This window comes from Cavia porcellus, unplaced genomic scaffold, assembly GCF_034190915.1.
Source record: "Cavia porcellus strain 051 isolate PalLab524CR breed Dunkin Hartley unplaced genomic scaffold, mCavPor4.1 scaffold_29, whole genome shotgun sequence".
In the NCBI taxonomy this organism is placed as follows: Eukaryota; Metazoa; Chordata; class Mammalia; order Rodentia; family Caviidae; genus Cavia; species Cavia porcellus.
Genome location: NW_026947512.1, coordinates 49013251 through 49025386, shown reverse-complemented (window position 1 = coordinate 49025386; position 12136 = coordinate 49013251). Strand labels below are relative to the sequence as shown.

The 12136-nt window shown below is 36.9% G+C and overlaps 1 protein-coding gene across 3 annotated transcripts in view; it reads left to right on the top strand.

Annotated features, from left to right (window-relative positions):
• The window catches only part of Kat6a (lysine acetyltransferase 6A), a 135660-nt gene that overhangs the window by 78565 nt on the left and 44959 nt on the right, over positions 1–12136 (top strand). For all 3 annotated transcript variants that reach the window (XM_063239907.1, XM_063239909.1, XM_063239906.1), the window contains one exon: positions 10883–10991. In XM_063239907.1, coding sequence (XP_063095977.1) covers positions 10883–10991 — 109 coding nt within the window. The remainder of the gene's footprint in view (positions 1–10882; positions 10992–12136) is intronic.

Below are 12136 nucleotides of genomic sequence, written 5' to 3'. Positions count from 1 at the left end.
TTTCAGCACAGATCTAAATTTAATTTTTAAAATTAATCCTTCTCTTAAAGAGTTTACCTGTTTTATCTTTCAGCAGATTGTGTTTCTGTTTTAATATTCTTTTGATCCATATTTTGATTCTTAGTTTAGTACATAGTAAGAGATACAGGTCCATATTCAGTCATTTGCATGTGGATAGCCAGTTTTCCCAGCACCATTTGTTAAATAGACTATCTACTCATCATTTAGCTCCTTTGTTAAAGACTGAATTGCTGCATGTGCATGTTGGATTTGCATCTTTTATTCTCTCTGTTATTTAAGATTTCTGATTTTCTTTTTCTTTCTCTCTCTCACTCTTTCTTGCTTTCTTTTCCTATTCGATGTTTTATTTTTTTTTTTTAATCACTGTAGTTTTGTACTGTAACTTTAACTCTGGGATTGTGATATGTTTTCAAAGTAGTTACTAATAGTCTTCTAGGCTTCAGAGGGTCTATAGTGATTTCACCTTTTTCCATTTCTAATTGCATTGATTTGTTTATCTTCTTCCTTTTATTGGTAAGATTGGCTAAGAGTTTATCTGTTCATTCTTTCAAAGAACACAGTTCTTTGATTTATTGATTTTTGTACTCTTTTTTTTGTTGTTGTTGTTTTGTTTTGTTTTTTGGTACTAGAAAACGAACTCAGGACCTTGGCTGGCCAGGCAGGTGCTGTGCCACTGAGCTATATCACTGGCCCACTTTTTTTTTTTTTTCATGTTTAAAAAAATTTTATTTAAGGAGAAAAAGAAAAAAAAAAAAACAGAAAAAGGGTACAAGTCATACAGAACTTCAGAAAAAATAAACAGTAGGAAATCACTAGTTAACAGATCACACATTGCCATCCCAGAAATAGTTGTCCAAGTTACAAAACCAAAGCACACAAAGTGGACATTCAAACAATGAGACTGCTAAGAGTTCTGTTCAGCGATCCAACAAAACTCAGCAATATGGTCATCTATCCCTCATACTTAGAAATACATGCAGTTATATCCTTAGAGCACTTCCTTTTCCTCTCTTTTGTACAATGACAATTACACATTTTGGGTTTTATTACTCCCACAGTTCTTATTACTTTTTTTTGAAGCGGGTAAAACCTAATGTGACATAACAGAACAGAGTCAGTCAAATCAAAAGGATGGACATAATACATAATGTAAAAACAAAATACAGGGTGATCAACAATGGTTACCATAATGCCTCTTGCTATTTTAAAAAGAATTGCCTATATCATCAGTTATAATAAAATTGAACAAAACAGTAAAGAACAAAACCAATAAAACCAAAACATTGGAGACATTACAGGACTTCAAAAAAAGATAATAGTCAACCAGAATGGGCGTCATAATGAATCTTACTGTCTTCACAGTTGTTGCCTATACTTTCGAACTCGGTACTATCAAGCAAAACAGAATAGAGGAAAATCAATCAAAACAAGATGGTGAGAGCAATACAGGGTTTCAAATCAAGTTAATAGGAAATCAAAGTGGGTTACTATAATATATCCTGCTATTTTTATTTTTCCCTTAATTAAAAAGATAAAAATAAAAAAGTAAATAATAAAAAAATTGTAATAAAAGAGGACATAGCAACAAAACAAAACGCACAGGTCAAAACATAACCATTTAAGCAAAATAGTTTTCACCACAATATATCCTGACATAAAAGTAGTTACCATAATGTCTCTTTCCTTGAAATCTTTGAGTATAACTTCATATACTGTAGCATCAAACATATCAAGACAATGCAAAACCATTCAAGAGAATGACAGTATTACAAGGTATTTAGAATCAACTAACAGAAAATGAACAATGGTTTCTGTATTATCTCCTCATCTATAAAAGTTTTTGTTTATGTTATCACATATAATAAAATCCAATAAGATACAACATGTTAAGATCGATGGAGACAGAAGATGGGACTTCAAAACAAGATGATATTAAATCAGCACTAGCTATAATGATGTCTTGTTTTCTCCAAAATAGCTGTTCCTACCATCCAACCCTCTCTGCCTCATTTCTGTTGAGCTCTTTTTCTGTCATTAGTTGTCAGTTTGTCTTCTTCATTTTGCTTTCTGCTCCATTCATTGTGGCCTCTCTGCCACTATTTTTGTTTTTTAGAATGTCCTGCAGTATTCTCTGTAGAGTTGAATTGGTGGTTGCAAATTCCCCTAGTTCCTCTTTATCCTGGAAGCACCTTGTTTTTCCATCAATTTCTAGGGACAGTTGTGCAGGATATATCAATCTTGGCTAGAGGTTATTGTCTTTCAAAGCTTGAATTATTATCCCCCACGCTCTTCGTGATTTAAAAATGGTTTGTGCCAAGAAGTCTGCTGTAATTCTGATGGGTGTTCCCTTGTAAGTGATTTGTTTCTTGTCTCTGACGGCTTTTAATATTCTGTTCTTATATTGGATTTCTGGAATTTTGATTATTATATGCCTGGGTGTAGTTCTGTTTGGGTTGTAGGTGGCTGGGGTCCTGTATGCCTCATACATCTGAGTATCTTTACCTTTTGCTAAATTAGGGAAATTCTCCTGGATTATTTCTGTTAATAACCTTTGTAGTTCATTTGTTTGTGTGCTTACTTCTTCTTTTATGTTCTTAATTCTTAAGTTATAGATCCTCTTATCATCTTCAAGCCTTTGTATTATTGCTGTTTGTTTCTTTGTTATTTTTAAGAAGTTTTTCATTTCATGCTCCCACATTACATATCTGTCCTCCAGTTCAGATAATCTGTCCCTAGTTTCTTTCAAGTTGTTATGTCAGCTTTCAATAGAGTTTTTAGTTTCCTGGTAATCTCTTTGAATCTGCTTCATGTATTCTGTGTTTTCTCTATTTTCTCCATCAAACAATTCTCCCCTTTTTTCTGTTCTTCCATTCCACCATCTGTTTTTTCTTGGGCAGTGCTTAACATTTCTCTAACTATTCTACTTATATCTTGCTTTACTTCGTTAAATACTTCACTTTCGAACTCGTCTATGAGACTCCGGAGATACCACTTTATGTCTGTTGGTGCCGTGTCTGATATTGCATGTTTTCTGTCCTCATTCTCCTTTGCATTTACCTTTCCTGGATCAGTGTTGGGGGCCGAGGACCCTTTCTTGTTGCTCCTTCTTCCCATATTTTTTGTTCCTTCCATACAGGTGTATATAGGAGGCCCAGCTTTTTCTTCGTTGGTTACAGTTTGTTTGAATCGCGCTGGCTAGGTGTTCCTGCCCACTGCAGTGTACTAGGGAGACACAGACCTGGGCAGCCTATGCTGGGCCCACTCCTCCAGGTCAACCTACTTGAAGGATTCACTGCTAGGGTGCACCGCCAGGCGCTGGAACCTGGTTTGGGCTAGTCTACTGGGTCTTAGTCTGCGGCGTCACTCAGGCCTAGCGCTCCCCACCAATCCTACTTGAGAGGGGAATATGCGACTAAAGTCACTGCAGCGCCCTGTTCTGGCTAGTCTGCCCAGTCTCAGAATGTCCTCTGTTGGAGCCTCCTAGTCTATGGAAAGGTCTCCATTCCTCTCACTCACTGCAGGTCAATGCAGTGCTCCCCACCAGTCCCAATCTCTACTCCGTTCGCCGATTCCCACTCTCAGAGCTTTTGCGTCTCTGTCCCTGCTGTTCCCATTCAGATGCAGCAGCGGCAGCAGGAAATTCAAATCGTGGTTTCCAGAGGCGCGGGTTCCTGCTTCCGTGCTAAGATTTTATCTGTTCCGGTTATAGCCCTGGGATTGCATTTCCAGTTGGTTTCTCTCAGCTTAGTTTGTTCCTGGGTCAGCAGGGTATATCTCCCCCTGCTTAGGACTCCTCGCACTGCATCATTCCTGGATTCTAAACTGGCTATCTCAGAGCGCCTCCATAGCTGCTGTTACCTATCCGCCATGTTGTCCCGGATCACTTTTTGTTTTTAAATTCATTAATCTTTGTGCTGATCTTTATAATTTCCTTCTTTGTACTAGCTTTGGATTTGGATTTGGATTTTTCTTGTGATTTTTTTGTAGGACTTTGAGGTGTGTTATTAGGTTATATATTTGGACTTGTTCTGTTTTTTTGATGTAAGTATTCATAGCTACAAGCGTCTGTTTTAGGACTTTTTCATTAATTTCTTCTGTGATCTATTGACTTATTAAATTTCAACGTGTTTGTATAATCCCTGTGGCTTCTTTTTTCATTGATTTCTAGTTTCATTATACCATAAAATAATATCCACAGGGTAATTTTGATTGTTTTGCATTTACTTTGCAGGTTTTATGGGTTATCATGTGATTTATTATGTGGAAAGTCCCATCTGCTCCTGAGAAGCATATGTATTCTGTTGTTGGGGGAATACTCTTGTTAAGTCCATTTGTTCAGGGTTCAACTCTGAGATTTTTTTGTCTGGTTGATCTATTTGTGACACTGGGGTATTGAAGTCTCCCATTATAATTGTGTTGGTATGGTGTTTGGATTTTTTTTTTTTTATCGTGTTTGTTTTATGAAGTTGAGTGTGCTCATACTATTTGTTATGATTTGTGCCTGGATGTCCCCCCAAAACCTCATGCAGTCATAAGAGGGAGGCTTCTGAAGTTTGTGACTGATTCATGGTCCAGTGCTGTGATTAAGGGATAATCCTATGACAGGTAGTTTATATACAGTATAAGGGACAGAAAGAGGCTTGTCTCTCTCCCTCCTTATTTTTTTTGCTATCCTCTACCCCTTGAACTCTTGCCCCTCTGCTATGTATCACTCTGGCTGGGATCCAGCCAGTTTTGTACTGAAACTTCTATAAACTGTGAACTAAATAAACCTTTCCTCCCTTAACTTTAGGTGTAAGGTATTTTGTCTCAATGAGAGAAAAGTAAATAAGACACTGTTGATTTGTTCTGTTAACCAATATGAAGTGACCCTCTTTGCCTCTTCGGATTTGTTTTGGCTTGGAGTCCACTTTATCTGAAATTAGGATAGTTACTTCTATTTTTATCTGGGTTTGTGTTGAATGGAATATTATTTTTCATCTTTTGATTTTTAATGTATGAATTTCTTTTTGGAGTATGATTCTTATATATAGCACATCATTCAGTTTTGTTTATTGATCCATTCTGCCAGTCTCTTTTTAAATTGAGGAATCGAGATCTTTCACATTGAGAGTCATTGCTGAAATGACTTATCCTTGTCATTGCATTATTTTCCTGTTGCTTTTGATTCCCCTTTTTCCCATTTCGCTTAACTGTTCTCCCCGCCTAGTGCATTCATTTCGACTTACTGACTTTGTTGGCTTCTTGGTCTCTTTCTAGTATATTTTTTGATAATTATTTAGTGGTCTTGAGTTTCTTTAGATAATCTTTTTGTGGAAATAACTTATTTGTCCATCAATTTTGAAAGGTAATTTTGGAGAATATTTAAGTCTGATTTGGAAGTTGTTTTCATTTAGGGTTGAAAACACTTTGTCTCCAAGCTCTTCTGTCTTTTATTTGTGTTTTGAGAAGTCTGCTATAGTACTAATAGGTTTGCCTTTTAAAATTGTGTCCCTTTGTTGAACTCCTAGAAGTTTGATTATGACATATCATGGAGAGCTTCTCTTTTGATCATGGATGTTTGGGGTGTGATATGCCTCACTTGTGTGAATGTTTAAATCTTTCCCTATATTTGGAAAGGTTTCTGCTATGAATTCTGTAAATTGGCTTTTTATGCCATGTGTAGTGTGTGGAATAAGTGATTTTTCACTTATTCCAGTTTATGTTAATAATTGCATCATATAGCAGCTATTGAGTCCATATTTTTTTGGTTTTTTAAACTGTTTTTAAGGTATCTCTAAGGACAGTAAAATCTTGGTTTGCAAGAATACTTTTTTTTTTGTAATCTAAAGCACTTATATATCAAAACCAAGAGAAAAGAGAGAAACCAGCTGTAATCATGTGGCATTCTGTGTGACATTATTACTCATATAGCAAAACAGCACTTGTTTATCAATTTAAAATTTCTTAGAAATATTTGCTTTTCTTGAGAAACACTTGCTGACCAAGTTATTTGCAATCTAAGATTTTGACAGTGATTGGTTTCTGACATAGTCTTATCTTCTGACACTGTCCTCACACTGGCCACTTCTCTTGCCCATACTTTCAATATAGTTTTTAATCATTTGGATTTCTGTTGGAACTTTTTTGTGTATGTTCCTTCTTTGCTAAAATGATTATTCATATTTTTTATTGTTTTGTTTAGCTCAGTAGCTTTTTATTAGTGTCTTTGGTAAGCTCTGTGGCCACTTTATTATATACATAATTATGCCTTCTCTGAACTTGCTGAGCACCTATTGATCTGTTAGTGCCCTCTGTTACCCTTTCAAATAATTTGGCTGTTGTATTTTGCTTTCTTCCTCTGCATCCTCTGGATCAGCTTCTGGGAAATTGGGAGGCATTTGTTCCCTTGTCTCTTCATGTTTCTGTTTTTTATTTGTTGTGTTTTGTTCTGTTTTGTACTGAGGGTTGCAGGCACTTATAGTGGGAAGACTTAGTTGCTAGTATGAAAATCTCTCTTGTTAGTGTCTGTTTTTCAATGATGCACTCTGGGCATGGCTAACTGTAGTCTTTTTTCTCTGTCTCAAGGTCTGACCACCTCTGTTAATATGGGAGGGGAGGATACAGTGTAATTAGCCACACACACAATTCTTTGGGAATGGACCATAATATTGTTAAAATGACTTGACAGAAATCCACATACTGGCATGCAGAGAAAACCTCTTATTAGTAACAGTAATATCATCTCTGATAATATCATCTGTGTAACTCTGATAATGACAATAAATTAGCAATAGTAATCAAGGTCAAACCAGAGATTGATATACCATAAGAACCAGTAATTTACTACCCTTAATCATACTGTAAGCACTAAAAGAAACCAAAGGTTGACATAAATATCTATTGAATGTGACATTTGTGCCTCTACTAGTAATAGGAAAAGCTCTAGTAGTAGTGTGTATTTAATTATCTAAAGATTACTAAAGCTTAATAGCTATGATAGTAAACACTCAGGGAGTTAGGAATAGGCAACTGAAAGAAGAAAAATTTGAAAAACGGAGGAGGGAAAAGTGAGACAAATAATCCTATTAAAGAGAAGTATATTTATACAACTAAAGGTAACCAAAAAGAACAAACAATAATAAGAACAGAAAAGAGGGGCTGGGGATTTAGCTCAGCGGCATAAGCACCTGCCTTGCAAAGGCGGTCATGAATTCGATCCCCGGTACCAACAAAAATGAAAAGACAAAAAAAAAAGAAGAAGAAGAACAGAAAAGGGAGAAATAAAACATGGAGAATAAAAGAAATCAAAGAGGAAAAAACAAGGGGAAAAAAGGAGGAAAATTCTATGGCCAATAATAAACCAGTAAAGAAGAAAAAAAGTTGCAGGGGGGTGGGGGAGAGTGGCATGCACAAATGAATCCAAAAACGGGGGAAAAAATTCTCTATATTTTTGAATGAGTGGTTTATTTCCAGGATCCATGGTTGTGAGATCCAGCAAGTCATAATTTTTTTCCTCAGCCTTTTGAGCTGTGAGTTTGTGAGCTGCCCTGCCTGTTCCAAAGGCCAGTCTCAGTTCACCCCAGCATGTGGTAGTCATCAGAGCTGAGGTGTATCCTTGTTCTTATTGGTGGTTGAGGAAGGTACTCAGAAATCAGATTTGTGCTGACTGTAAGTTGCAGAGAATGGTGCAAATATTAAACTCTGGAATTTTCATATGCAGTTGTTTTTGCACACACCTCAAGCCTGACTTGGCTTCTTACCACAAAGAATGGGACCTGTGTTCTGGCCTGAGCTTAAACTCCTCAGGGCTTCTCTGTCCAACCTGTTCCTTGTCTGTGACTACTTCTGTTGTCTGTCTTTCACTCAGTCTTTGGAATCTTGAAGTGAAGTTTTATTTTAGTAGTTCTGAGTTCCAAGTTTATGGATTCCAGATCTCTGAGAGGCTAAATTTTACTGCTAATCTTCTCGGCCACTTTTTCCTCACTAGATATTCCTTAGGGTTTGCTTCAAGTTTTCATTCCTGCATGGTCTTTCCTGTCTGTCTGCCTTCTCCAGCTCTTTTAAAAAATGCTCCTTTTCAAGGAAAAGAAGTCTTTACCACAGTCCTAATAACTAAGACAGTTTTAACTGTTCATCTGTTACTTATTGCTTGACTGAGTACTGCTGTTCATTTGGTTATGTTGAATATTTTTATTGTTGTTGGACATTGATATTCCACTGCTAATAAGCCGTTCCTTCTATCAGTCATTTAAAAGTTGGTGTTCTGACTGTAGATGTCTTCTTTCTACCTGTTCTCCTTAGAAAAAGTTTCTGACTCTGATGACTTTCATGCCATATTGTGGGTGTATAGCTTATAATTTTTATCTCTAGGCCCAACTTTTTGTTGGTCTTCAAATCCCTGTATCATAATGTCCATTGGCATGGTTACTTGAATGTTTCATAGCATTCTGAGCTCATTTAGTTTCAAATTAAACTCACTTTCCCCCTCCCAGATAGCCTTCCATAGTTTCTACATTTTTGGAACATCCCCACTGACGGGCTTGCCTGTCACATACTTCTGGAAGAACTAAAGTTAATGACATGCCCATAAAGCTATTCCTATACCCTTTCCTCCTACTCTGGTATCTCAGTTCATGAACTTGATTCTTTCCATGATTCTGGTTGCAAACAGAGTTGGGCAACAACCAAATCAAATTAAGTGGTTAGGTTGACCTTATGGGGCAATTTGATTAGGTTCTTGTCCCATTCAGTTTACAACTAGAATCGTGGATAGAATTCAGATCATGGAGTAAGGCACCATTGTACTTAGTCATTTCCTTCTTTGTTTCCCACTATTACAGTTCTACTGTGGTGCCTATAAGTACTATAATACTTAATATGCTTTCTCCTACAAGCATGTTAACAGCTTTCTGTTGCCATCCTGCTTAAGGCCTGGCAAAAAATAGTTGAGTATAGCTTAACTAGGTGGACTACCTACCTAGCATACATGAGGCTTACCTTCAATTGCTCTATTGGTTTGTACTGGAGGAGCCATATTTTTGAAAGGTGAAACTCTCACATTTAGTGGAAGAGATGAGCCATGGACTTGGAAGCAGGCCATCTAGAGATGAACACCCTTCTTGTTGGCTCACCATACTGATACAAGGATTGAACTTGTGTGTACATGGGGTCCTTCAACCGAGGCCTTGCAGACAAGCCAGCTACCTGTGCCATGCAGGTGGGGCAGAGCAAGCTAGGTAAATAGAAAACTAAGCTGTTTATTAGGTGTAGCTTTTAAAACAAGGCACTGATGAAGTCCCTGATGTTCTTAAGGCATACTTTTTAAGCTGTCTTTACTGGCCTGTGTCTGGCACCTTGATTCTTTTTGATCTATGCTGGATTTTTTAAAAAAGCATGAAAAGCACCTCAGTCTCTTTTGTTTATGAGGAGTGAGGCAATTAGTTTGAGGGACTAACCTATATACTTTCTACATTTCCCAAGGGAAGGAGGAAATAGAGGATCTTGTAACATTAACAGTACAAATTGGAAGATTTAGAAGGGCTAGTATACTGTATTATCATAGGCAAGATTTTTTTTTTTACCGCAAAAACCAAGGCTGCCATTTGTAGGTTGCTTTCAGCTGACACACGTACACCAAAAAACCAAAGCAGAAACGGTGTTAAAGAGAATTTTATCTAGTAGTAAGTCTTAAGATATGATTCAGTGACTCACAGGAATCAAAGAACCTTGGTTCCTTTCTTGTCCCAAACTTTTAAATTTTTTTTTCGAATTAGTACATGTTAGTAGTATATAATGACTATTCCTTAGCAGGCATTTGTACATGTATAGAACACATCTTAATTCTTCTTATATCCCTTCTCCCAATTTAAACATGCCACATCATTACATCTCATGAAATGATCAGGTATGTCCCAAGTCGCCCTATAGACTTCCCTTCATGTTTCACTGACACTTGAGAAGATGGGCTTAGAAACTGGCATATCTCCTTTAATGTTTTGTAATGGTTTCTAGGAATGCAGTTCCTATTTTTTAAGATCTAGGAAATGAATTTAATATTCTAATATGAGGGAAGTGGTCCACATATATGGTAGCGACATTCCTGGGAAATTCAGTGTTCACTGATGCTCATGTTATGTGAAAAATAAAATCTAAGCCACATTTTTAGCCACATGAACAATTGATGAGAAAACTGTACAGTAATTCTTAATTATGAAGGATTGCCTTGTGGTGTATTGGAAGATACTTAGCATTTCTGGTTGGCTCTTGCCAACTGAATTCTTCTGTTGCCTGTGTTGCCTTTCTGTCCATCACTTGAAGAAAGAAATGGTGCTGTAGTGGGACAAGACACCTAGATATAAATTAGCTTTTTTCAGTGCTATAACAAAGTACTGGTGCTTAATATGTATTGTATTCCGCTTCTCTAAACCTTAATGAGAATTTTCTTTCTTGCTGCTAGAGTACTGTTCATGTTTCTTTTAGAGCACTTAATGTTTTCTGCATTGCCTTGTATTTATCTGTATATATCTTACTGCTATTCTGCTAGATCATATGCTTCTTGAGGGCTGATGCTATGTCTTCTTGCACTTAATTCACATGACTGTTTTAGTCTTACGTGAACTTGGGTTGTTTAATCCACACTGTGATTTAGTTTGTAAGTAACAAATATGATTGGGATATAGATTTTTGGAAATAGCCATAAAGAGCCCAGCCAGAATAGGCTTTGTGCAAACTTAACTACTTTGTTGAGATTTTAGGAGAGTGGCACAGTTGTCCCCAGAGTTAGATATAATTCTCAAAGGAACCTAGCCTGTAACTTTAATGTTCTTGAATTAATAAAAAAAAAAGTACTTACACTGGAATGAATTGTTCTTCTTTACAGCCAGTTGCTGAACCAATCCCCATCTGTAGTTTTTGTCTTGGTACAAAAGAACAAAACCGGGAAAAGAAGCCAGAGGAACTCATCTCCTGTGCAGACTGTGGCAACAGTGGTACGTGATTTCCCATTTACCTTCTGACATACTTGGCAGAGCAGGAGGAGCATATGGAATTGAGTTGGTATCTGCCATCTGCATGCAGGTAGAATTTTAATCTGATTTTGATTTTAGGTAACTGAGATGAGCTTCTGTACTGCAAAAGGATTTGAATAGCTGAAATGTTCAATTTAAAGTTTGATTGTAGGGTATTTTAAATAAAAACTTACGGTGAACTTAGTTTTTCCTGTTGATCTTTCTGTTTCATTATTGAACATCTCCTTAAATCACAGCAGTCAATTAGAAGTCCCTACTGGCTTAATAGTCACTGCTTATCTTTCTTGCTTTATATATCAGGCTTGTTGCATAGAACCAGGGTAACAACAGATTTGTTTTTCGTGATGGAAACTTACTTGTACCACATTGGGATAAAGAGTTGTTGACACTGCAGTTTAGTGAGCAGTGTGAAATTCTGGACTCTGAGAAAAATTTTGCACTCTACTAATTCATCAATTCTAGAGATGTTCTTGCTCTGTATTTTAAGAACTCATAAGACCTAAAAAGAAGGCTTTAGTAAACTATTAGGAACATTCAGGATTTGTTCCATAAAACAAATCCATATCAGACACTTCAAAAACAAAGCAATTTACTGAAATTAGGTACTTGTGAAATTATTAGAAGAGCTGAAGAAGCAATCCTTGGCTGAGCTTTAAGGACAGAGATTTCTGAGACCTGCTGATGTGACACAACATGGGAGTTGCCAGGTCTCTGGGGAGGAGTGGAAGTGGGAGGCCATGCAGAGGTGTGAAGTTCTGTAGCTGGATACTGAGATGCTGGATTTGGCCATCGCCTCAGCTGTCTCTAGACAACCCTAAAGGAGAAGAGTGGACACAGTTGTTTTCATGATTTTGCATATCATTAGGAGATAGTACCAGAAGGAAGATGATCTTTGTTCTACTTCTGCCTTTCGTATCCATCTTGAACACATCTAATTGGCACAGTTCTATTCATATCAAGAGTCTAGCTGCAGAGGTATCTAGGAAGTATGCTTTTTAGCTTTTAGTTTTCGTATGCAGAACATGAGAAGGAAACACGAATAGAGCTTAAATACTTGGGGACCATATCCATCCAGTAAATACAACCCAGAAGGAATCTGGATGGTT